This window comes from Sciurus vulgaris, assembly GCF_902686455.1.
Source record: "Sciurus vulgaris genome assembly, chromosome: 5".
In the NCBI taxonomy this organism is placed as follows: Eukaryota; Metazoa; Chordata; class Mammalia; order Rodentia; family Sciuridae; genus Sciurus; species Sciurus vulgaris.
The window spans coordinates 23,730,671-23,756,245 of NC_136465.1; the positions used below are offsets into that span (position 1 = coordinate 23,730,671).

The 25,575-nt window shown below is 42.3% G+C and overlaps 1 protein-coding gene across 2 annotated transcripts in view; it reads right to left on the reverse strand.

The window, feature by feature from the left end:
- Positions 1-19,595, reverse strand: part of SH3RF1 (SH3 domain containing ring finger 1) — a 157,066-nt gene extending 137,471 nt beyond the window's left edge. The window contains exons 1-2 of one of the 2 annotated variants that reach the window (XM_079142950.1): positions 19,419-19,595; positions 17,402-17,889 (exon numbers count right to left, since the gene is read on the reverse strand). In XM_079142950.1, coding sequence (XP_078999076.1) covers positions 17,402-17,794 — 393 coding nt within the window. In that variant the 5' untranslated portion in view covers positions 17,795-17,889; positions 19,419-19,595. Of the gene's footprint in view, positions 1-17,401; positions 17,890-18,970; positions 19,326-19,418 lie in introns of those variants that run through there. The other variant, XM_079142951.1, reaches the window with a different exon arrangement.
- Between the last annotated feature and the right edge of the window lie 5,980 nt (positions 19,596-25,575).

The window sequence follows — 25,575 nt, forward strand, 5'->3', positions numbered from 1 at the left end:
GGAACAATAAATTTAGTTAGGAGACGGTTTCAACACGTAGACCTTAATCTGGTACTCCTTAAATGTTTTTACCCTTTAGATTTTATGAGAGGGTGGGAAGAAGGGAGTTACTCCTTAAATTCCATTCTACCTAAAGAAAGAAATACAGAAAGTTTTATACACTCCATAACCCACATTCCTCTGGATGACTTTATTAGTCAGAATAATTGAAAACTATTGTTTCAAATAATCTCAGTCAAGCAGCCTTAAAAGTCATGCACAAAACAAGATAACCATCCTCCTGCCTTTTATTATAACTACATGAAAGTCATGTAGGAGTGAATAGTTCTTTTGTCCTTAAACAGGCTATTTGAAAAACAGAAGCATACTGTGTTTTATTGTCAATTCATGGTTCACAAAGCCTGAGAGGTTGGCTTTCCTCCTTCAAAAGCTTTTAATGGACAGGTACATTTAAGCCTTATTTTACAGACTGTGAGAAATGGAATGCACTGGGAGCGTCCACATCTCCCTTTTATGAAAGGAGAGAGATATCAGCACTGCAGGGTGACCTCACCTATGAGGAATGCATCAGTGACATGGAACAAAGGTGGCTTCCTTCTTAAGGAAACACAATCTGTTTCAGAAAACTACTTCATTACTTTTGAATGATTTGGGGCTACCCAGCCTACCAGAAACTGTCTCATTCTTTAACCTCTATTTATTTTATTAACGAAACTGTTTTGAGATATCAGTCTTCGTTCAAATGTTAAAGGAAAAAAAAAAGCCTTGTGCAATCATTAATCAAAACAATGTATTGTTCAGATCACCTTTGATCATATGTGTTTGTGCCAAATAAGTGTGTTTATCAGTTGGAGACTGTAAAGGACAGATTGTATGCCTACAAGGGTAAGGACTCTGTATGCTGTCCACATGAGATGTGGTAGGAAAAAAGCAATTAAATCCATGTGCAGGCCACAGTGCAGAAGGACTGCATTTTCACATTTTAGAACATGTTACATTTTTCAGTTTATGAAATTTATCACAACTTCCTTTTTCAAACAGTGATATCAATGCAAAACAAGTTCTTTCAGAACAGAGTAAATTCATTCATGACTAACCTAGATGCCATGAAACCAATGGAACACGGAGTTGCTAAAATAATAATGCATTCTTTCAAGATGACAAATATTTAGTTACATCACCCCCCCACGATAATGTGTTAGGAACTTACTCTCTGACCAGGCCCAGTAGTACATACCTGTAATCCCAGCAACTTAGGAGGCTGAGGCAGGAGGATCACAAGTTCGAGGTCAAGTTCAACAAACTAGCAAAGCCCTAAACAACTTAGTGAGACACCCCTCAACCCTCCCCCATCTCAAAATGAAAAAATAAAAGGGGCTGGGAATGTAGTTCCGTGGTACAGTGCCCCTGGGTTCAAACCCCAGAACCAAAAAGAATTCACTCTCTAAAGTCAGATATACAGAGTTCCATAAAATCAGCTCTTAAATGTTTGCATGATCATTAAAGTGATTCTGCTATCAAACTATACAGTAGCTACTGTTTTCATCCGAAAGCTACTGATAGATCGTTGCAGTATAATTACTCCCAACTGAGCAGATTGTATTATCTAGTAGTACATGGTTGCTAATAATTAGCAACTATGTATAATTGTCACTTAACACTTAAATGACTAGGAAAATTTATTTTCAGTACCTAATTACAAATCAATTTTTGCCTCAATTTATCTTTGACCCACCTATTTTGTTCTTTGGCTTACTATCCCAGTATGCCTGGTAATACTGCCAAGAAATGCTGGACTTTCAGTACAGGCACAGAAAATTAATGTGTTGAGGGACTGATGCGTTCATGAGCAAAACAAACTCTTTTTCCACATATTCTAAATTTCAACATATATCACTGAACATAGGCAGCTTAAATTCTAAACTGGCAAGCACTCACAGTTACAGGCAGGATGGGGGTAGTCAACAAAGATAAGACAGCAACTGTTAATGATGAGAACTGACCTTGTACCACTAAATGGGTACCAGGAAAAAAAGCCACAGGGTGAGTCTGGGGATTCTGAGAAATTTACATAGAAGATTAATGTGAAAAAATAAATGTCTTAATCCAAGAAAAAAAAAAATCACGTTTGGATCACAAAGAGAAATTTAAACCTAGCAACACACGAATTTACATAATAATAACTATTCACATAGAATTCCCACTCCTTCCACAAAGCTCTTCATTCGTAGCATACCTAGAAACCACAGCACAAGTGTTTTCTTAAGTTCTCCTCTGGATCTGCCATTCTCTTTAATCTATAATGCAAACGGTACGTGGATCTAGTGTTCCTTATTTGTAGGTATCAGATAGCTTACTCCCCCAGGAGAAATAATAACTCAAGGTATTTCTATGCATATAGTTAAACAGTTGATACATTAACAATCACAGAGAATCAGCCTTGCAGGTATCTGCACCAGAGAGCCGTGGGCCCCTGTCATGTTTTATATCACAGCTGGCTGGCTTATGATGTGAGAATTGGAAAGGATCCCTAGGGACTAATTTATTCTTCTAACTGCCCTTTTCTTCCCTCTTTCCGCTTCATTCTCAAGAATTTTAATTTAATTTTGAATGTGCATGTTGCTTCTCATGGGATTTAAAATGAGGAGGTGCTATTGCTAACCACAACATTTACTTGTGCTGCTGACCATCCACAGGATTACTTAGCACAGGAATCCTTAGTGCACAGAGGATCTGCATCAAAACAGGGACCTTTATTAAATGTAATATTCTCATTCCAAAATTAGATTTGCAAGCAAACAAATCACAAGGTGATGGGTAAAAATCAACATGACCATTGGACAGTTAATTCCCCTTGGTCTATTTCATTTTCCTCAATGTCAGGATGATGTGCCTCGGGGACAAGAGATAACAGATCACATATTTTAACTTTTATAAGGCTTTTTGAATCAACTCAACAGCACATTTTTTTCCTAATAAGCTAGGAAAACATGATTTTTAGACCACCATGGTGGGTGCAACACAAATGTTTCAAGAGCCACTCTCGGGAGCATGGTTACTCAGGATCCAATTATAGTCAAGTTTCATAAGGGTTTATGCAGTCTTTGGATAATACTTTCAATGCTGACTTAAATAACAGAAAAATGTTTGGGATTAAGCTCACTAAAAATGTATGTGTGGTTAGGCACTCTCACTTATGAAGATATGAATGTGTCCAAATGGATCTTGAGATTCTGGAACATGAGCGGTCATCCACCAATTCCATCAAGGAACAGTCACTGAAGCCAGGTGTGATGGCACATGCTTATAATCCCTGCAGCTCAGGAGGCTGAGGCAGGAGGATCACAAGTTCAAAGTCAGCCTCAGCAACTTGGTGAGGCCCTGTCTCAAAATAAAAAAATAAAAAAGGGCTGGGGATATGGCTTAGTGGTTAAGTACCCTCTAGGTTCAATCCCTGGTACCAAAAAGAAAAAGAAACAAAGAAAGAGTAAGTGAATTACCTAACCCAATACCTAATACTTTTTCCACAGTAAAGGAACAGAAAGAGTTGGGGGGTGTAACTCAGTGGTGAGCACGTGTTTAGCAAGGGTGAAGCCCTGGGTTCAATCCCCAGTGCAAACACACCAAAAAAAAAGAGGTATAAAAAGATTTGCTCCTGCTCTCAAGTTCCTTATACCTTGGTACAGAAGACAAAACTAAAACACAATTAAAGAACAATTAAATACCAAGTGTAGGCAGAGGACACTCAAAAATCAAAAATGTAATAGACAAGCTATATACGTGTTTAAGATCAAGCGTCCATGTAATTACATTTACTTTAAAAAAGCATTTGGATTGACAGTTTTTGATTCCTGTTAATAGTTGCAAATGACTGACACTACCATAAGAACTACAGAAACAGCAGGAGGCAGTTTAATTTGGGAAGGTGGTAAAAACTGTAACCACTCAAATAAAAGATGAAAGAAAATTAAAGAGAAAATCTGAAGGTGAACCAAAGTATGAATCAGCAAGGTAGTAAGTTATTTTTAAAGACAGGTAAAATCGGATGTAAAAAACAAGCAGCGTGTTCAGAAGGGTCACGTGATGGCCCTTGCACAACACGAAGCCCTATTCAGAAGTTTATTACGGCGCTAAGAGCTCTTCAGGACCTGAACCCAAGCAAGATGAGCAAGAGCTGGAGAGCGTCCAAAGGAGAGCGACTGAAATGATTAAAATGTTCGGAAATGAGTCCTAAGAGGACATGGAAAGCAAACACAGTTATTTAGTTCAGATAAAAGATGGCTGGGGAGGAGGTCAGGGCTGCACAATAGCCGGCAAGGTCAGGAGGAAGAGCGGACCAGGGAGCACTTCTTTTCCATTAACATGGGGCGAGTCGGGGAAGGAGATTAAATTGCAAGGACAGGGATTTACACTTGATACAAAATGAGAACTTCCTGGCTAGGAAGACCGAAAGGCATGAAATAAGTTGCCCGAAGCTTTGAAATATCCTTTTTAACACACTCTTTTAAAATACAGTAAATGACGGTTTTCATAAAGTGTTCACCCAGTGTCCTCTCTTACTCTACAAAATCAGTAAGTGGTTTAGCATAAATTAGAAGCTAGTTAAAATATAAATAAATAACCTATTTAAAGCTGAAGCATAGCAAGGTTCCTTCCTGTGGCTGAATTTCCGAAATTCATCAAAAAGTTATCAGTCACAGAAATGCATTTGTTTCTGTACATGACTAAAATCAGAAATGGTTTCAGTCAATTAACACAACCAGTTGTTCCAGATCAAAGAGACATAAAAATAGTCAAAACATGGATAAACTGACCAATGATATTTACATTACATAATCTTACTGCTATGGAAGTAGCAGGAAAGATGGGAAAGAGTGGAAAAGGTAAAGAAATAAACACAACACACACCGACATATATTCATTCTCTCTCTTCCTGATTCATACATATGTGTACATATATGCATACACACATGCATTCACATGAGTGGCATTCAAACACCATATGAAGGCATGATAATCTTTCCTAACATTAATTTTTAAAAGTTACAACTGCACTGCAACACACACCTAGTTTCCCTTACAGACCGTCTACTGCCGTAGATTGATCCTAAATGTCTTCCAAAGGCCATGTGTTAAAGGCTTGGCCTCCAGACTGCGGAGCCTACAGGAAGTCAAGTCATCAGGGACAGGTCCTTGAAGGGGATATTGAGACTCAGGTCTCTCCTTTCTCTTTGTACTTCCTGGCCACCATGACGTCAACAGACTCCTCCACCACACCATGAGGTACTGTGCCACCACAGAGCCAAAGCAACAAGGCCAAGCACCACGGACTGAAACCTCTGAAACCAAAATAGACTTCTCCTCTTTTACGCTGGTTATCTCAGGCATTTTGTCACAGGGAGATGACTAACATAGGGAAATAAGTCTTTTCAATACTAAAGAAAAAACTAGGGGCTGGAGATATAGCTCAGTTGGTAGAGGGCTTGCCTCTCACGCAGAAGGCCCTGGGTTCAATCCCAGCAACACACACACACACACACACAAAAACTAAGTCAAAAGGTATGTATATTCAACTCTTCAAACCATGATTCTCCTACACAGGGAGGAAGGAAGAAAAGGTGAACAGTCACAGATGGTATATGATGAATTCCACTGACCACCTATCTTATCATAGGGTAAGAGAGGAAGAGGAGGTACAAGAGATAATATTGCTTACCATTTCCTGTTACAGATTAAGTACACAGAAGCTGATTTAACCAGTATCATACTATAATCAGTGGTAGAACGAGGACTAAACTACATATATAATACCATCTGTAGTTTCCAACTTATAAACTGTCTGGTTACCTAAAGTTTAAGTTCACTGTTTAAATACTATGAAATGTCCTATAGCATTAACAATGTAAGTGTTGGTTAATTAAATTACCAGGACCCAACCCCACCCCCACACACACATGCCATTTACTTAACATGGCTGTGATGTGGTACTAAAAGTTCTAATTTCTAGCAAGTGAAAACTGAAGGTACTAATGTTTATTAAGCAACTACTGGATACGGAGCACTAAGGGTTCCTTCCCTCATGTGACCCTATGGACTTAGAAAACCATTTTACAAGTCAAGATGTTCAGGAAGTATCTTGCCCAGAGCCATATATATAACAGGAAACAGAGAAGTTCTCCCCGATGGTAAACTCCTGCCTTTTCTCTATATCACATTTTCTGTGCAGTAGGAATCACCAAGTACACAAAAAGAAGTATTCAGAGGACGAAGTCAATTCCTCTGCATTTCCCTTGAAAATTTTTTGAAAAAACTTTGTATTCTTTGGCATCTTCCCTACACTTGATGAGACCTCCTTCTGTATCCTGGACTTACGCATGCTATCCTCAGCAAGGGTGATCATATGGCCCTATCTGCCCCAGACAGTTCTGGCTGACTTCTGTTGACTCTGCAAGATTACCAACAGCATCCCTGTCCACTCTCCAACATGTCCAAGTGTGGAAGATAAATTCCATGGTCATCCCCTCTAGAACTGCCCCCTCCAGACCTGCTGGCCCCAAAGAAACTGAACTGCCTGCTGCTATAGTTTAACATGTACCCCAAACTCATGTGTTGGGAAATTAGGCCCCAGTGCAACAGCCTACTAATAAGATCTGACTGCTGGAATTTCAGTGTGTGAGAATTTTTACATGAGGATACTACTCATGCAGAACAGAAGTAGGTAACGGTGGGCAGACAAGACCTACAGAGCAAACCAGCTGCATCTGGGCCTGAGATTAAGTCAGGCCCCTACACTGTCCTCACTTCAAAACACCACAGAGCTGGGCACAGTGGTGCATGCCTGTAATCGCAGTAGCCTGGGAGCTTGAGGCAGGAGGATGGAGAGTTCAAAGCCAGCCTCAGCAATTCAGCCCTAAGCAACTCAGCAAGAGCCTGTCTCCAAATAAAATATGAAAAAAGGGCTGGGGATGTGGCTCAGTGGTTAAGGATCCCTGGGTTTAATCCCCAGTACAAAAAAAAAAAAAAAACACGACAGGTTTCCTCACAGTTCACCTGAAGGTTCCATGGCAGGCACAGTGTGGGCTTAAGAGCCAGCAGAGGCAGACTACTGCTGCCCAAGGGGACTGAAGAGACACATGTTGTCTCATCCTACCAAGACAATATGGAGATACCCAACTCCGTTTGTTCTGTGTCCAGTATCAAAGTTGGCCTTCGCTAGGGTAACTATGCTTAAAAATTTCTGGTCTGCAAAGGATCTCAGGTATCCAGTAAGCCCCATTTGATAAATGAAGAAACTAACTAAGACCTACAGAAGAGAAAGCACTGGCCTAAAATCACAAAGCCAGGTCTGGAAACCAGGCCTCCTCACTCCTTCAACGGTCTAGATCTTCGACTTCCGCACATGATACATTTTCTTGCCTCACACATTGAGACCCAATATTTTTCTGATGACAGACTTGGACTTTCTTGAAACAGGTGATATATAAACATTTCAAGCTGTCACATGACAGTGCCTTTCAACCAACACTTCAGTTCCAACAACAGCCTTGGTGCAACAGTGTTCAAACAGTCTCAATATCTTCTAATATTCTGCACATCATAAAAATGAGAAAAGAAAAAAAAAAAGTGTCACTACTAGCACAATCAAGACTTGAATGAAAATAATTAAGCCTCTCAAAAATGGCAAAAAATATTTAGCCTCAGATGTAAGCTCTTCAGCTGAGTTCAACTGTTGGGGGGAGAGGGTAAGAACATATGAAATGCTGGAAATAATTCATCAAAGGCCGTGCTTCAAAAACAAGTTTTATAATGGGGAAAAAAATGAAAGATTTGCTAACCAAAGGTCACTTTGAATAGGCTGAGCAGACAATGAAAATCTGAAGTTTGAAATTTAATTGTATTACATTTATTAATGTTTAATCTATGTGTTCAAATTGTCTTTCTGCTTGCTTGTGTGTTTTTTGCAGTGCTGGGGTTCAAACCCAGGGTGTCACATATGCTGGGCTAATATGTGTTCACTGTTTTGTTCTTTAAAGATTTAAAAACCAGGCAGCTGGGGCTGGGGTGGTGGCTCAGTGGTAGAGTGCTTGCCTAGCATGCGTGAGGCTCTGGGTTCGATCCTCAGCACCACATAGAAATAAAATAAAGGTACTGTGTCCGTCAACAACTAAAAAACAAAAATATTAAAAAAAAGAAAACAGGCAGTTATGTACATTAAAATGCAGGAATATTTCTAGCACTACAGGAAGTAAATCTCCTTATTACGTACCTAATGTTCAACTTTAAACCACTGGTGCTCACACAAACTTCCAGGAATCTTATATAAATGCCAGGGCTATTTGTATCCTATATTGATATTCTTACTCTATTGCTACAGTATCACTTTGGGGGAGCTTTACCTAAATTAAAACTAGACATGGAATATCCTACAGCAAACCTTAATTTCATTTCTGTATAATTCTTCACAGCTTAGGACCACTCACTACATTTTAAAATAATGAAAATTCACTTCTGTTCATGCATTTCAAAACAATTCTTTCCTTACCAAAAAAAAAAAAAAAAAAAAAAAAAAAAGCACTTTAAGGAATTTACTTCCGTAGGCTAACAAAAAAGCTTGACAGCCATGTCTTTCTGCACTGTATTTAACTTAAAAATTCATTTGCACATCCTCCTACTGCTCACTTTTTCCATGTTTCACAACGCAAATAATCTACTACTTCACTGTTACTGTCAGCCATCTGAAATGGCACCTCCATTCCCTTCCCAGCTACCCTGAAAGAGCCCACTCACACATCTATCTTTAAAATGGCTGTGTTTACAGCTACCCATATGTTGCCATTCATGAAGCAACTGCTACCACCCTGGTGACTAGGCATTGGCAGTAACATACGCTGGAAAGGGACCCACGTGAAGGGTGGCCAGAGTTTCAGCGATTTTTTTTTTTTTTTTTTTTTTTTTTGAGGTTGCTACTCTCAGAAGTCCCTGAAAAAAAAATTAAGTGAGGATGGGAGGTATGCATATTCTTCATCCTAAGAGCTTAGGGAAGGGATTCTCAGTGGCAAACCTGTCTCCAAGCACTCAATTTCTACCGTAAGTACCCCTCACTATACTCTGCTTCCATGCAAACAGAGCTTGCCTGCTAGCGGAGTTCCTCCCTGTGTCAACATGTGGAATATGTCCACCTTGAGTACACCTCGCCATATGTACTAGATTGCTGTACTTGGGATCCTTGTGAACAACCCTGCTACAGAGCAAACTGCAAAGTCATTTGCCTTTTGGCCTTAAGATCAAAAAGATCTTCACGGATCATCTTTGTTTGCTTGAACTGGAGAGGGGAAGGATTAATCAATGGATCTGCCTAGAGTGCGGGAAAAAGCAGGCATTCTCCCTGTGAGAGGTGATGGAGTTGTGCCCAGGGGAGCCAGGGGACCCTGGGAAGATGAGGAAGAGACAGTGGACAACAGAAGAGCAGCAGGGACTGAGGACTGCCCCTACTCCCATACACCTTTTGGACCTCTGATGTAAGTCTTCCCCTCCGCTGAGACCATTAACTAATTATGGGGCAAAAAGAGCAATTTGGGAACACAACCTGGGAAAGCAACTGAAGGAAAGGAAAGGACCCTTCTCCCCCACGCTCCCCTTTCAACCCCTTGGCATACAGACCACAGCTGCAGAGCAGTACAGGTGGCTGGGAGGCAGGAAGGTGAACAGACCTTGAAGTTCTGCACCTGATGATGCAGAAGCCAGGTGAGGAGCTGCAGCTAAAGACGGGGTAGAGGTGGAAGCCTGTCTCTAATTTTCCCTTTCCTTGCCCAGCCAGCAACACTGAATAATCTTCTCTCTCCTTCAGTCACCCAAAGGAGAATTAAAAAAAAAAGGGGGGGGGGCAACAGTGATATATAGCGATGTGCAATTGTTTCAGTCAAGGTCAGACTACATATACAACTAGGGTCCCTAAGATGATAACGGAGCAGAAAAATTCCCATCGGGTAGTGACATCAAAGCTGTCACAATGTCACATTGCTAACATCACTCACGTGTTTGTGGTAATGCTGGTGTAAACCAACCAACCGCACACTGCCAGTCATAAAAAAGAATAACACAAGCCAGGCATGGTGGCGCACACCTGTAATCCCGGGGACTCGGGAGGCTGAGGTAGGATTGCAAGTTCAAAGCCAGCCTCAGCAACCTAACGAGGGCCTAAGCAACTCAGTGAGACCCTGTCTCTAACAAAATATTTTTAAAAAGGGCTGGGGATGTGGCTCAGTGGTTGAGCACTCCTGGGTTCAATCCCTGATACCAAACAAACAAAAAAAAAGAATAACACATATTATGATGTACAATACATAAAACTTGATAATAAACAACTGTGTTGCTGGTTTACATACTTACTATATTTATCATTATTTTAGAGTGTTCTTATACTTAAAATAAAATGAGTTTACCATAAAGCAGTCTGCGTGTTACACTGGCAGTAGCCACATCCATCCCGGGTTCACCATGTTTCCTGATTACACCAAGAGGTCACTTCTAGTGCCTGACCTATGCCAAGCAGGTCTGCGTAAGTGCCCTCCAAGACAGTCTCACAGTGACAAAATCGCCCAGCAACACATTTCTCAGAACGTGTCCCAGTCATTAAGTGACACATGACTGTAAATAAAGAAAATGAGGAAAGTAACCTCCAGGGATGGCCAAAAAGAATGGACGCTGATCATGCAGCTTGTCATGTGTATGTGACCAAATAACTGAGCTCCCATACTCGTTGGTAGCTCTGTATCAAAACACTATCCATTTTATGATCTTTTCTTACCAATCACTTATGTTTTTGCCACCCAAAACAGAAATATTTTCCTCCTCTGTAAGGAAGACAATAACTACTTTCATCATAATAGTAATAATTGTTACTATTACTATTATACATCCATTTACATAGTCTTTACAATCTTCCAAGTATGTGTACATCGATTCTCGCATTTATCCATAAGAATTCATTAATAGGCTAAGCAAGTATTATCCCTTTACTTTACTTTACAGAGTGTAAGGAAACAGCACAAAAAAGAGGTTAAAATGTGGAGAGAAAGTATGGTTTAGGGTCCCTAGAGAGTGACCAGCGGCTCCCTCATTCACTTAGCATGCCTCCTTTGAGCGCGTCAGACACTACAAAGGGTTCTGAAAAGTCAAAGATAAACCTAACTCAATCCACCTTCCTCCAGCTTCATACCTCCAACATCTCTGCAATAAAGCTTAGGTCACAGACATATTAAATTAACTGGCAAGTCACCAACTATGCCTGGTATGAAGTTCTATTTATAATAAAAAACCAAAATACCATATGCATACACCTATAAATGTATATGAAAAGGTCTAGAAGATACACCCTTAATGACATACACATCTATAATGTTGAATTTATTTTACAACCAAAATGTTATATACCCCTTTTGAAATTTACTTTCTTTCCCATTTTTCAATACTACTATCCCTCAAGAGGAATTGGGAGATGTATATGACTACAGTTCCATAAAAAGTGTGACATATTAAAAAAAAAGTTACTAAGCATTTCTGTTTTTAAATTACCATATGTGCGCCACAGTCTCCCTTCCCCATTCCTGCCTTCTACCCCACTCAAGATGCCAGAGTCTGGGGCTAGAGGTGTGTAGCTCCGTGGTGGAGTGCATGCCTCGCATGAGTAAGGCCCTGGATTCAACCCCATTACCACAAAAGCAGGGCAGGCGGCCAAAAGAAAAAAAGAAAAAAAAAAAAGATGTCAGCCTGACACCAGAGATGTCACCACTGAGCCAGCTTAGGAATAATATAAAGGTCAGGGGTAAAACAGACACAAGGCCTGGAGTAGGGATCTAGGATGAAATGAATAAAATACATGGTCAAGAATATCTGCAACCAATGTCATTTGGCCCAAAAGACCCCACTCTCCTATTTTAATTCAGTCATTCTAAAAAATCAAAAGAGCTCTCTTATCCAAACCACCACGTTAAATGTCCTGCCTAGGTCCAGTATGAGTTAATATAGTCCTTCATCCCCATCTATGCAGACATCCATTTTTTGACCGTGTTTAACCCTTCCACACGAGGGAGGCACGTTCTGACCACTCTAATCCACACTTAATCCACCCTTGACGGTGCATTTCATCCAGGGAAAACTCAGCACAAACCTCATTATATAGACTCAGTCTATCCCTTATTCCACCAGTTGGAGCTACACAATATGCTAACTTATTTGCCATTTCTTATGCATTCCGCCTTCCCAGAATGCAGACTCTCTGAACAAAAACACACACTGATGCCACCTGTCCTGGCATAGTACATAGATCATGGCACAGAACTGAGCCTCAGAGATCTCCACAGATGCCAGTAGGTCCTGCAAAGCACTTTGCCGGACTCCAGTTAGAGATGAATCCAGTTGGTTAAAGACAGGAGAGTAGCAGGAGTTCTCCACTCTTGATATTTTTGTCCCTTTCCTCCAAAACTTTGTGTATTTGGTATATTGTCACATAAGCCTCAGTTTTCTTTCAGCATTCCTATCTATTTTATTAAACTCTAACAGGCAACTGGGGCAGCTGAGGTGGGTGGGAGAGTTGGAACTATTTCCCAAGGGTATTCCAACTCAGAAGAAAAGACACAAATGAGCTAGGCCATCACAGGTTTCTGGGGGTAACAGGGGCTGACGGGACTGGCAGTGGACAAAGAGGTCACTCAGGGCTGATCTTTAGAGATACACACAATCAGCTGAGTGTGGCTTCAACAACACAGAATCTGTTTTCTCAGTTCTAGAGCCTAGAAGTCTGAAATCAAGATGTTGGCAGGGCTGTTTTCTTCTAACGTCTCTCTCCTTGGTTTACAGACGGCTGTCTTCTCCACGTGTCTTCACATAGTCTTCCCTCTGTCTGATCTTCTGTTCTTATAAGGACACTAGTCACCTTGGATTAGAGTCCATGCATGTAACCTCATTTTACCTTAACCACCTCTTTAAAGATCCTATCTCCGCAGAGCCACGTTCTCAGGTACTAGGGATTAGTATTTCAATTAGAAGAATTTTGAAGGATACATTCCACCCCTTAAGAGTAGTAAGAAACTAGAAAAGGGAAAGGAGGTGAGATTGTAGCTATGAAAAAATGAATGCATACTTGGCGCTTGCAGGGCAAAGGGAATTTCACCTGTGTTCCTTCATATTTAGATTTCTCTACTGTTCCTCTGTTCCAATCCTTTACCACCAAGCTGCAATCCAGGTCAGTTCTAAATCCCCGCTCATCACAGTCCCAGTGACCCATCTTTCCAGTCCCAAGTGAAGAGTCCTTACTTCCCTAGCACCCATCCGGCCCTTAACCCCATGAAGCCCTTATGGGGATTCTCAATGCCTTGTAGGTTAGCAGACTTAAGACTTGTCTTTATTCCTGCAGCTTGCTTAGTTCACACTTGCCTTCTGTCCATTATTCCTAGGAGTCAAGCCCCTCCTGCTGTAGGTCAAGGTCTTTGGGATGCTTTTCCTTTCTGCCCCTTCTCCTGTTCAGCCTCCACTCACAAAATTAACGTTATTTCGCTGTTAAGATCTCACACAATGCCTCTTCCTCAAGGAAGGTTTTAAGACACCCCCCCCCACACACACACACACATACACTTTTGGGGGATTGGGGGCAATAACCAGGCACTGAACCTAGGGGTGCTTAACCACTAAGCCACATCCCCAGCCCTTTTATATATATATTTTTTTTTTATTTAGAGACAGGGTCTCACTGAGCTGCTTAGGGTCTCACTAAGTTGCTGAAGCTGAGTTTGAACTGGCAATCCTCCTGCCTCAGTCTCCGGAGCTGCTGGGATTATAGGCATGTGCCACCGCAACCAGCTACACATTTATTTTCACATGAAACACAGGTCCTCCTGCCCTCTCCTCTAGTTCTCTGTCATAGGACTTATCACCTTTAGTTACATACCTGAATTAATTATGTTATTAATGTCTCTCCTGAGAGACTGACCCCACACTCAAAAGTTCAAGAGCAACAAACTGGGGATGTATGTAGCTCAGCAATAGAGCAGTTGTCTAACATGAGCAAAGACCTGGGTTTGATCCCAGCACCCACCCTCTACCCACCAACCAAAAAAAAAAAAAAAAAATTCATCAGCAGGATCTTGCTGGTCTGCCCATCCTTAACTATTCAGCCTCTCATATAGAATTTGGCACCCAGTAAGTGCTTAATAAATACTTGTTAAAGAAAGAACAAATGAAGAATAAATTAGTGTCAGTCCGTGGTCACGTAATCTATTTTTGCTGAATAAATTCACTGTGAGGCGGAAATAGTGTGAAATCATTAGGTAATGATATTTAGGTGGATGGATACATGCACAGATATTAAATTTTAAGCTAATGGAATTACACATAGAAAGCAGAAATTTATTCTATTAGGTCACAATTCTATAGGAACTACTTAAAAACTTCAACATGTTCTCCATATCATTCACATTCACACACACACACACACACACACTCACATATATAATACAGAGAGGATTAGACAGATACTAACATTCTGCAAGCACCTGTTTTAGAGTGTTGAAACAGTATGTGCAGTCTCCTCCCTGTGGCTCATTCTGCTGCTGAACTCTAACCAACAACCAATAAGAATTCTTTATCCCAGGTAACGAACTGGCAGATCCCATGGTGACTCCAATCTAACACTTACTCTTTCCTTTTCTCCTTCATATTAGCCAGGAAACACTAAAATTCCGGGAACAAGATGTGTGTCACACATTGGAAATGTTCAGATCTGCTGATAACATTCAACCTACCCTGGCTAAATGCATGAGGAAGCCACATGGTCACAATCTAACGTAACACAGAACGTAACTAGTAAACTGAAGCAACATTCCACGTTATCACTTTCAGCTTTGCACAGCATGTGGAAACAGGCTTACAGCACCATTTGGTTGTGTCAGAACATCTGAGGGAGGAGGATGTATATTTGGGATTTATTACCCTGGCTCACCTCAAGGTAGTGTCCAAAAGAGTGTATTACACCGTCATGTGGCTATATGTTACAGACTTTCTACTTTTAAAAAGAGCATATTCTAGAGATGTATTTACTTTCAGGTGCTTGGAGTATATGGGTAGACTGGGTTATTCTGAGTACTTGCAAGCAAAAGGTACCAGTAAACGCTAAAGAGAAACTCAAAAAAAATTGTTCTTTTTATAGGTATTTTACATATGCTTCAACCCAACCACCTCAGTAGTAGTACAAGACACATCTGTCTGATTCACCTCGACCATTTTACATGAGTTATAACGCTCAGGTTCAGCTGAGTTTCTTGGCAAGTCATTAATCTCATGCCAAAGAAAAAAATGGAAAGCAAATTAGGGAAATCATATAAACCAGAAAAAATAACAACACCATGATCAAAATCTCCAAATAACCTAAGAAAAATGAAGTTGAATTTTAGGAGTAGAGCAGTTCAGATCTTTCACTTAAACAGCATTAAATGGTCAATTTTTATGTTAGAAAGAAAACTTAAAATGTAGTGGAGAGTAAGTGGAATGCTTGAGACTCTCCTTTTTATCAGTGAAATTCCTTTTTATCACTCAATGCATTCCTCACAACAGGTAAGGTGTGTCAACAACCAAGACACTACTCCTCCTCACAGCCGGAAGCCATGCTTTCCCTACTCTAATTAAGAGGGAAACCAAACCTCTCCCAAGATGCAAATCTACCTCTTCATTAAGGTAAACAGACCTGAGTCTGGTGTCTTAGAAATTATCACTTGATCACTGGTTCTGGGGTAAAAATATTCATGAATCCATACATACTAAACAAGATACCAGTAAATGCCATAAAATTAAAGTAAAAAGGAAAGAAGCAGGTCAATTTCACAACATGTAGGCTCCAAATATGGAGAGCTCCCCTTAACTCAAAGTTCTCCCTATTTGTGTGTGTGTTGTTGTTGTTGTTGTTTTTACTGGTGACTGAAACCAGGCCTTCTGCATGCAAGACTCTATAGCACTCTATAGCATTAAGCTACATCCCCAGGCCCTTTTTCTTCTTATTTTTTGTTTTGAGATAAGGTCTCACCAACTTGCCCAGACTGGCCTCTAATTTACAATCCTCCTGCCTCGGCCTCCCCAGTCACTGGGATCATAGGCATGCCTGGTTTTCCCTATCTTTAAAAAAAGAAATTATATGTGAAAAGAAACCTGATAGCCAAATGAGGAAACTGTTCTCTAATGATCCAAACAATTTTCTAGTGATTTAAAATGCTTCATACTTTACATTTAGTGATGTAAATATATCATTTGTTAAAGATGAGCCTGAGAAGGAAGTGAGGAGACTACTACTCAGTTGCAGCTGTCTGATGTTCACATCTGTGAATTCATACTATAATGCTATCCCAATAGGAAGTTCTATATTAAATGAAAGAAGTCAATTTTGAGTTTTGACTATGAGCATTTCGAAAACAAAATTCTAACCCAGCTTAACTGTTCTTTAAAAATAGACTTTTACCACTCTGGCCAATTACCAAAATTGCTTCTTCCAACAAAAATGGAACTCTTTTCATTATCTGATGGCCGTGACTATTTTCATTTTTGCAAAAAAATGACAAAAGACCATCTTATCAGGAAGCCAGCATATGCAAAGTAATTTATATTTATGTGGAATACTCCACCTTCTAGAAATTTAAGTCGTAACAACTGTGCAAATATTTAACTTCACCTAAAATTACTTCAGCCCAACCCCATGAAAAATCATTTTGATGGAAATATTTCATTTCACTGCCTGTAAAGCCCAATATAAAGCTAGATGTTTCAGCATAGTCCTAAGTGATATTCTGTTGCTATGGCAACGAAACTCTACTACCTGTGGCCATGATTTGTTAAGAAATCCTCCAACCAGTAAATTCTGTGCTGTGCATTCATAAAATCAAGAGAATGACTCTAAGCAACACAAAAAAATAAGGATCGATTTCCTACTTATGATCTATCCACACGCATATTTACCACATAAATATGCATATGTACACATGCACACAATTACGACTCCCAACTCCACCAAAAGGCGAAAACCGTATCAAATTTCATTTTTAAATAGGGGCAAAAAACTGTTGTTTTAGATTTCATTGAATAAATGTTACCTGTTTCCCAAAATATATCTTAAAAGACAATGAAGATTATCTGGAGAAAATCTGAAAAACCAGAAAATTATATTATTTACATCTTATCTCATTTCCAGATTAAAAAAGAAAAAAATAAAGACCATGAGGTAAAGAGGTATAATCTCCTATCTGTTCCAGATAGTGCAGCTGCTTAAGCAATGAGCTAATTTAGAAAATATAAAGCCAAAAAGTACAGAAAAATGTGGTCATTACAACATTTATTCACCAAATTGCCTCTGCAGGCTACTCACCCTCACTGGGGGGCTCCAGGCTTGTACCCGAGGCTGCTGTCCACACTGGGAGCTCTGCAGCTCTTTTGCGCTACAATTAGCCACAGTGCTGCCCTGAGCCCTTAATGCATTTGTGCAGTTGGTCCCACTGCCCCCACCAGGGCTAGGTTTCCAAGGCCTCTGCTTGATGCCATCCAGAAGTCTGACCAGCAGGATGTTACTGGGAAGCTCCTCAACACCAGAGCCAACAAGAGTCCTGCATTCAGGACATCTGAGTTCATTCCGGGAACCTACAATACCTAGCAAACATCGTTTGCAAAATGTGTGCTGGCAAGGCAAGACTTTTGCAGAAGCATCCAGGCGTTCTAGACACACAGGACACTCCAAAAGATCCAACAAGGCAGATTCATCCATCTTGATCTACTTTATTGAGAAAAAGGCTTCAGAAATGTTCATAGTTGTGTGCGGCTCTTAAAATGATTCATGTAACATCCATTTCAGACTTTGCTCTAGAGTCATGGGGATAGAAGGAGGAAAGAGAAAATTAGTGTTATCTGGAGAAAAGTTCACAGAGGAGCCAAGAACCAAAAAGTATACAAAAGTGCTTCCTCTGCATGGTGTAGCATTGCTTTGGAATGTGGTTCTAAACTCCAAAGTCAACAAAAACAAAACAGGCTTTTTAAACAATTCAGAATTAATCCCTAATGCTATCTAGGCGTTTGCTGTGCAGAAATGGCCATCAATTATTTTACAGGACTCCTGCAATAAACAGGATATATAAAATGCAGTAAAGAAAATTTTTTTCAGCTCTGAAAGTTGCCTTAGTACAGTCTTCAACTCACAGGAGAAGCTGAACAGAAGCAATTGAGTTTTCTCTACCTGAAACTACTTTTAAATCTAAGTTCCCAATTTTTAAGCCACTTCACAGTTTAAGAAACCAAGGTTCAGGTGATCCTTGTGGCAAAAGATTCCAATATTAAATACATATGTTTCTTCTCTGCCTTAAAAACAACTGTTTAATCTTGCCCAACCAAGAGCTGAAGATTGACAGTTCTTAAGGACAGAACTAAGATGTGCTTGAAAATAGCTAAGACATAACAGCCACCCTTCGTGGTAGTGGTTGACAAACTCCGAAACAGATTTCTGAACGGCCTGTCCTAATTCCATTCAGAAAATCTGGCAAAATTATCACCCAAAGAATTCGACAATGGAATGCTAAGCTGAAAATTGTGAGAATATGAAAAGATGGGGCCCATTCAGGAAAAAGCATCCAAGCCAGTTACTGTACCGCCCCCCTGCCCCCCGCCACCACCCCTAAAACAGATGTAAATGCAAGTGCCTAGGAAAAGAGGGGCGAAAAGATTGGGATGGCAGCACCAACAGCTGTTCCTGGCCACGGCGGGCGGGGGAGCCCAGGGCTGCGCCCCGCTTGCACGCGGCCGAGCACAGGTAGTCCCGACCCCGCAGGGAGGCGCGCCGCCGCCGCCGCCGCCGCCGCAGACACACTCGGGCCAGGTGTCGGCGGCGGCGGGCAGAGGATGGTCCCGGGCGGGGGCCGGGGCCGGAGGGGTCCGGGAACGGGGGTCTCACCCAGCAGCCTCATCTCCGTCTCCCACTAGGTCAGGCTGAGGACGAAAATTCCCCACACGACTGCTGGAAGTTTTCAAGGACTTAAAAATAAACGTGCAGCCTTAAGTTGCGAAACTCTGTCCCACAAAGTGCCACGGGGCGCAGATCTGTCGCCCCGCAGAGATGAGGCGACTCCACGGAGAGCCAGCGAGCCATCCGGGAAGCGGAGGCGCTGGGCTGCGCCCGGGGAAACCGCGGCACGGAGCCCGGGCAGCTTCCTGCCCGGAGAAGGCAGAGAGGCCGCGGGCTCGGTTCCCGCAGCGCCGGGTGGCCGGCCCAGGGGGACGCGCGGGTGAGGGGACAGCGGCTGACCGGTGCGGGGGTGGGGGCGCGCCGCGACCTCCGCCGCCCCCGCGGCCCGGGTCTGCCGACGCCCGGTCCCCGGCCCCGCGCCCGCCGCGCGCCCTACCTCGCGCCTCGGCTCCTCCTCTTTGTTCGCGGCCCCGCAGCGGCGGCCGCGGCCGATGCAGATGCGGCCCCGCCGCGCCCGCCGCTCGCTGTGTCGCTGACGCCGCGGTGGCACCGGGAGACTCCTCTCTGCTGCCCCCCTCACGCGCGCACACACAGCACGCCGCCGCCGCCGCCTCCCACTTTCCCAGCCAAGGAGGGCGGAGGAAGAGGAGGAGAAGGAGGCCGAGCCGCAGCCGGCGCCCGGGGCGCGAGGGGGCGGCCCCGCGCCACAGCGCCTCCCCCCGGAGCGGCCGCCGCACCTCGGGGAGGCGCCGGGCGCCCAGTCGCTCCCCGCGCTGAGCTACCTGCGCGCCCGACCCCGCCGCACCCAGGGGCAGGGTGGGGGCGGCGGCCGGTGGAGGCGCCGCAGGAGCCCGGGGCCCGGGAAACCAGATCCCCAGGGGGCAGCGACGAGGGAGGTTTGGGGACAGACGCCTGCTCCCGGAGGAAAACGCGCCTGGAAAATGGAGCTCCCGGGGAGATGGCGCTGGGAGTGGCGGCTGAGTGAAGAAGGCAGGAGCCCGGGGCGAGGGCTGGCCGCGTCCTCCTCCTGCCTCGCGGTGCCGGGCGACCCAAGACCGACTGCTCGGGACACGAGGGCCGGGTCAGAGGAAGGGCGGGAGCAGCCCTGGCGGGAATCGATCCCGCTCTGCTTGGCGCCTGCTCGCCCAGTCCTGGACACTTAGTCCGTAGGGCCATTGCGAAGTGCTTGTTGCCCCCGAGGTCCGGGAGTGGCGTGCTGAATCGGTGGGGGACAGTCCCGGGGCCTCTGTCCAGTTGCGGGATTCCAGCAGGCATTTCTCCCCCAGGTATCACCCTCCCACACACCCCGAGCAGGTCTGGACCATTGCAGACCCAAAAACTCATAATCGGGGAGGAGGAAGACTAGGAAAACAGAGGGCGAGCTTAAAACCCAGACTTGCAAGGGCCTCAACACCTGCCCTAAACGGGGAGAATCCCAAGTCTGACCTCAGGTGGGCTGGCGCCGAGAAACTCGCTGGGAGGCACCTCTTTTATCTGAGCCTGGGAGGCAGCCATCTTCACTACTGTAATCTTTGTTTTGGTTGCCCCAGGCACACACCTGTAAACTCTGAAGCGTAGACTTGAAAAGCATGGTGTCCAGAGGCTTGGAGGTTTGTTTTTCAGACTCGATTCAGAGGGAAAAAGAGTTAAAATTGTGTTATTGATCTCAAAGTTATTATTTTATTTCACCTAATTAAAAAAAAAAAAAAACACTAAACACCATTTCTCAAAATTGGGCAGAAACTAGGCAGAAATAAGGAGAAAGGGTTACAGAGATTAGGCAAGAAATTCCAGCCAGGCCTCCAATCAGACAATTTGAAGAAGAGTCTCAGATTATCCTCTGGTCTCCAGCCAGGGTCATAGCTAAACCATTCAAGACAAATGAGGATCACTTAAGTAAGCAAAAATTATAACAAGTAACAATTATCATTCACTGCAAGCCAGACACTGTGCTAAATACTTTACATGTATTAATTCAAGTCGCACAGCAACCCTTTATGTCATCCTTCCTCAGCTTTGTTCTAAATAGATTGATGTGCTGAGAGTCATATTGTATGAACACCAAAAATAATAGCCCACTTCCCTCTCCATTAGAAGGGAGAAAATACACATGCATTTGAGTTGAGAAAGACAAGGGAAGGAAGGAATAGATGGGTCAGAGAATTTTTTATCTATCTGCAAACAAGGCATTCTGAAAATGAATTTTAAGTCCATTGCAGTTCTGCATCTGGAACTGTGCAGATGAAGATCAGACTGACTGGAAAATTAGGTCAACAAACAGAAAAGGATTGTTGCGTCCAGTTTATAGTTACTAAAACTGAAGTTCAAGGGGGTTAACTTCCTTCCCAGATCACACAATAAGTAATGTTGAACCAAGACTCAATCCAGCTCTCCTGATTCAGTCCAGTTTTCTTACCAGCAATCTAAAGCTCTCTCTTTTGCATATCATTGTGATATCCTTCACCGAAAGAAAAACTAAAGACAGCTCGTCTATTCCCAAGGGAAAGAAGAAACTGTTGATCATGTATTTACACTGGGGAATTTTGTTTTGTTCTTATTTCCATTTGTTGTTGTTGTTGTTGTTGTTAGAGCAACACACAAGATCATAGGTAGAAACTCCAGGAAATTAATACCCATTTTCAAAGAACTAAAGATACTGAGTCCCAAGATGGCAGTGATCAAAGAAACCAGCACATACATTCCATGAATATTATTGGGAACTTGGGTGAAGTTCTTTGAATGCCTCTGGTGCATTCTTACTCTATTTTTTAGGACATACTTTTTTCCCTGGTTGGGGGCGTGGGAGTTGTACTGGGGATTAACCCAGGAGTGTTTCCACCATTGAGCTACATCCCCAGTTCTTTTTGAATTTTTTTATTCTGAGATGGGTCTCACTCTGTTGCTGAAATTTGCAACAAATTTGCAATTCTCCTGCCTCAGCCTCCAGAGTCCCTGAGATTACAAGTGTGCCACCATGCCTGGTTTAGGATGCAACTCTTTTATCAGTTCTACTTAATCTAGCTGTTAAATGAAGCCTTAGGCAAATTCTTTAATCTCTTGATCCGTTTTCTGTCATACTGTAAAAAAATCTTAGAATGGTCTTGGTCAAGAAGATGAGATAATGTCCTGATTCTTTTTAATCAGCACATCTTTATTAAAGTAAGATATCATCATCATTATCAGCCAAGAATCACCCAAGCAGAGTTATATTAGTTATCCTTTCTTTCCAGGGCCTTAAAATACTAGCAAATGAAAATCCTGTCAAGAGAATACCATAAGGAGAGGACAGTGGAGAAAGAGAAGCATATTAATTTTCTCATTTCTGAGAACTGAAGGGAAGGAATGTGTGTTATGCTTATGACTCCTGTGACTTTGAGCAGATACATGAAAAATATAAACACATTCTGTGACATAATAATGATAACTTGGATATATACAGTTTTTATCCTCTCAAGACTTCAAAGTCCTTTCATATATATTATCTCATTTATCTTCTCAGCTTCCCTCTGGAGCAGTAAAGACAGATATAATTATCTCCAAGATGCAGAATGGGGGCGTGGGGAAACAAGGAATAACAGACATTATTGCTCTTAGTGGTAACACAAATCAGACTTTAAAAATCCCAGTCCCATGTACTCTTCAATAAGCTCTAGTACCAAGATTACACACGCATACACATATGCATCTGATTATCTTTTTCCTTCAAAACTTGTTCCTCCTGCAGTCGCTGCCATATTGATAAATGGCACATTATTTATCCAATTGCTCAAACGAGAAACCTAGGCATCATCTTTGACCTCTCCCTTTTTCTCTTCATCCCATTCCGTCAACAAGTCCACTCGACTCACTTCTCCCAAAATATTTTTCCATCTCTATCCACTTCTCTTTGCCTCCTACTATGGTTTGGGTGTGGTTTGTCCCCTCCAAAATTCTCATTGAAATTTGGTCTCTGAATTTCACAGTGGTGAGAGATGGAGGAGACTTGAAGAGATGTTAGGGTCATGAAGATGCCACCTTCAAAGGCATTGATGCCTCTCTTGCGGGACTGAGTTAATTCTAGAAGTGAGTGAGTTCTTTCTCCTGCATGACTAGATTCCTGAGAGCAGATTAGTATAAGCGAGGTCACTCCTCATGCTGTCTCTTCATGTGCCCGCTTCCCTTCTACTTTTTTACCATGTTATGATGTAGCACAAGGCCTTAACCATAAGCCAGAAAATACCAATGCCATGCTCTTGAACTTCCCACCCTCTAGAGCTGTGAGCACAAATAAACTTCTCTTCTTTGTAAGTCATCTAGTCTCTGGTATTCTGCTAGAGTAACAGCAAATGACTAAGCCACCACCACCCATTGCCTCTGGTCCTCCTAAACAGCCACTCTGGCTCCATTCTTATTCCTGTGGTCTTGTCTGGAAAGCAGTGGCATTCAACGTGAGCTACAAAAATCTTGGGGGGAGCCAGGTGTTTTAACATGTGATATTACTTCCTTGCTTAAAATTAATTTCTTCCTATTATACCTGAAATGAAAACTGAACATCTTCCATATCTTACAAGATCCTTTGAACCCTAAACTATCATGTTCTCCCAAAGTATTTATTTATCTATTTTATAGTACTTTTTGCTAATTTTCCCATTATTTATTTCCTATGCCCTTTACCTGACTATCAGCCAGGGACTGGGTCCATTGAGAATTCCACTGAGAGTCTTTGTTACAATCTATCAATCAATAAATTTTATGTAGGAGATGAGAACACAATTCTTCCCCATGCATTTCACAGCGAAGGTAGAAAAACAGCTAAATAAATGCCAGCTCTTTAACACAGAATGTAAAGGCAGGGCCAGTTCATCTGCATTCTAGGTCTTAGTTAATGGTGACACCACCTACTTAGTTCCCCAATTATGTAAGAAAACTCAGTTATCTTCACCTCCCCTTCTCTTCCTGATCCCTCCCCTTCTCTCCTTTCCTTATAGACAACACAGAGATCATCAGAAGTGTTTGGTGAATCTCTCCCAATCCTTCTTTCAGGCCTAGTTGTCTCCCACCTGGACAGTTACTATTTGCCCTGTTCCTAGTCTCTCCAGGGTACTTGATTCTTAGAGGTCAAAGGCTATGCTATCTCTAACTTGACCTCGGGCAAGTTCATCTACTGTGCCTGGAATTTCCCTTTACAGCAGGCATAATAATAATAATACCTTAGGGTTTTTTGGTAATTTTACATAATAAAAACAAAATGGTTAGAACTATGGCCAGCACATTGTAAGTGCTTAATGTATGATTTATTGTTTTTATTAGAACACAGATTCAATCCTGGATCTACTGTTAACTGAATGACTTTGCAAATTTCTTTAATTCTCTGAGTTTCAATTTCCTTATCGATACAAATGAATATAAATTATCTACTTTGAAAGCTTGTTGAAAAACCCAGCACAGCACCTTTGGGGAAGGTACTGGGAACTCAATGCAATGGTTGCTTCCTGCCTTTTCTTCCCTATGTATCTGATTGCACCTGTTTTCATATAATTAGGGAGTGGCTTGGATTAGGTTTAAGGTTCTTTCCAGCATGTATTTCCAACCTAATTGCATTAAGGACATCTAAGGGCAGTGGAATTCCCCTTGGATAAAGCCAAGTGGTCATGAGGCACCATAGCTGTCATGAAGCAGGGCTGGGAGTCAGGCAAGCCCAGAAAGACTATTTTGATCTATAGTAGTGGGAAGGTGGTGTCTGGCAAAAATTCTGAGCAGATGGAGTATTTATAGGCACTTCCCGAGGATTTCAGTTCAGTCAGAGAGGATGCTAGGGAGAAAGTTGGCTGGTGAGTGGGAAGCAACTGAGCCGCTTCTTCTGCCAGCCTTCCTGAATCGTGTCTGAACATTTGAGGAGCTGTGTTTGACAGCGGAATACCTGGGGAGAGCCGGAGCTCTCTAAACAGACTAATTCTAATCCTGTCTTCAGGGAGTGTTCTTGAAATGTAGTTCAATCAGAATCACCTGCAAAGCTTATTACAGGTGTGGCTGCTCTCACTTAGTCCTTGGAGATTCTGATTGAGAAGGACCAGCCTAGGTTCAAGAATAGGAGAACCTGATGTCAGACAGGCAGGAACTACCATTAGAGAAAGTCGAACCTACATGTACCCAGAGGCGTATTAAAAAGGAAGTAACCAGGTACTGACCTGGAAAGCTGATCCAGAAAAGGCACTCCAGGGCTTTGGCTTTATTGAGAAGAATAAAGGATCTTGGAACCAGATCTACTTTGCTAAGGACAATATGAGAGCATGGCATTAATATTTCTGTCCATTCCACTCTGCCCCCACTCCCCTGCCCACCCCATCAATGAATGTTGGACAGATAAAAGGAAATCCATTTTGAAAAGAAGCCAGAATACTAGCCTGCCCAGAGAAACACGTGACTGGCCCCAAATTCAACCCAGGCCCCCACAAGTGGACAAGACTCAGCCACATCACCCATATTGCTAAGTATTATTCAATTTCAATGAAAACATAACTGAAAATTAGATGTCCCTAATGTATTTCTGACCCAAGTTCACCCAAAGATAAATTGAGGCTATTTGGGGGTGAAAAAAACAGGATTGCTTCCTT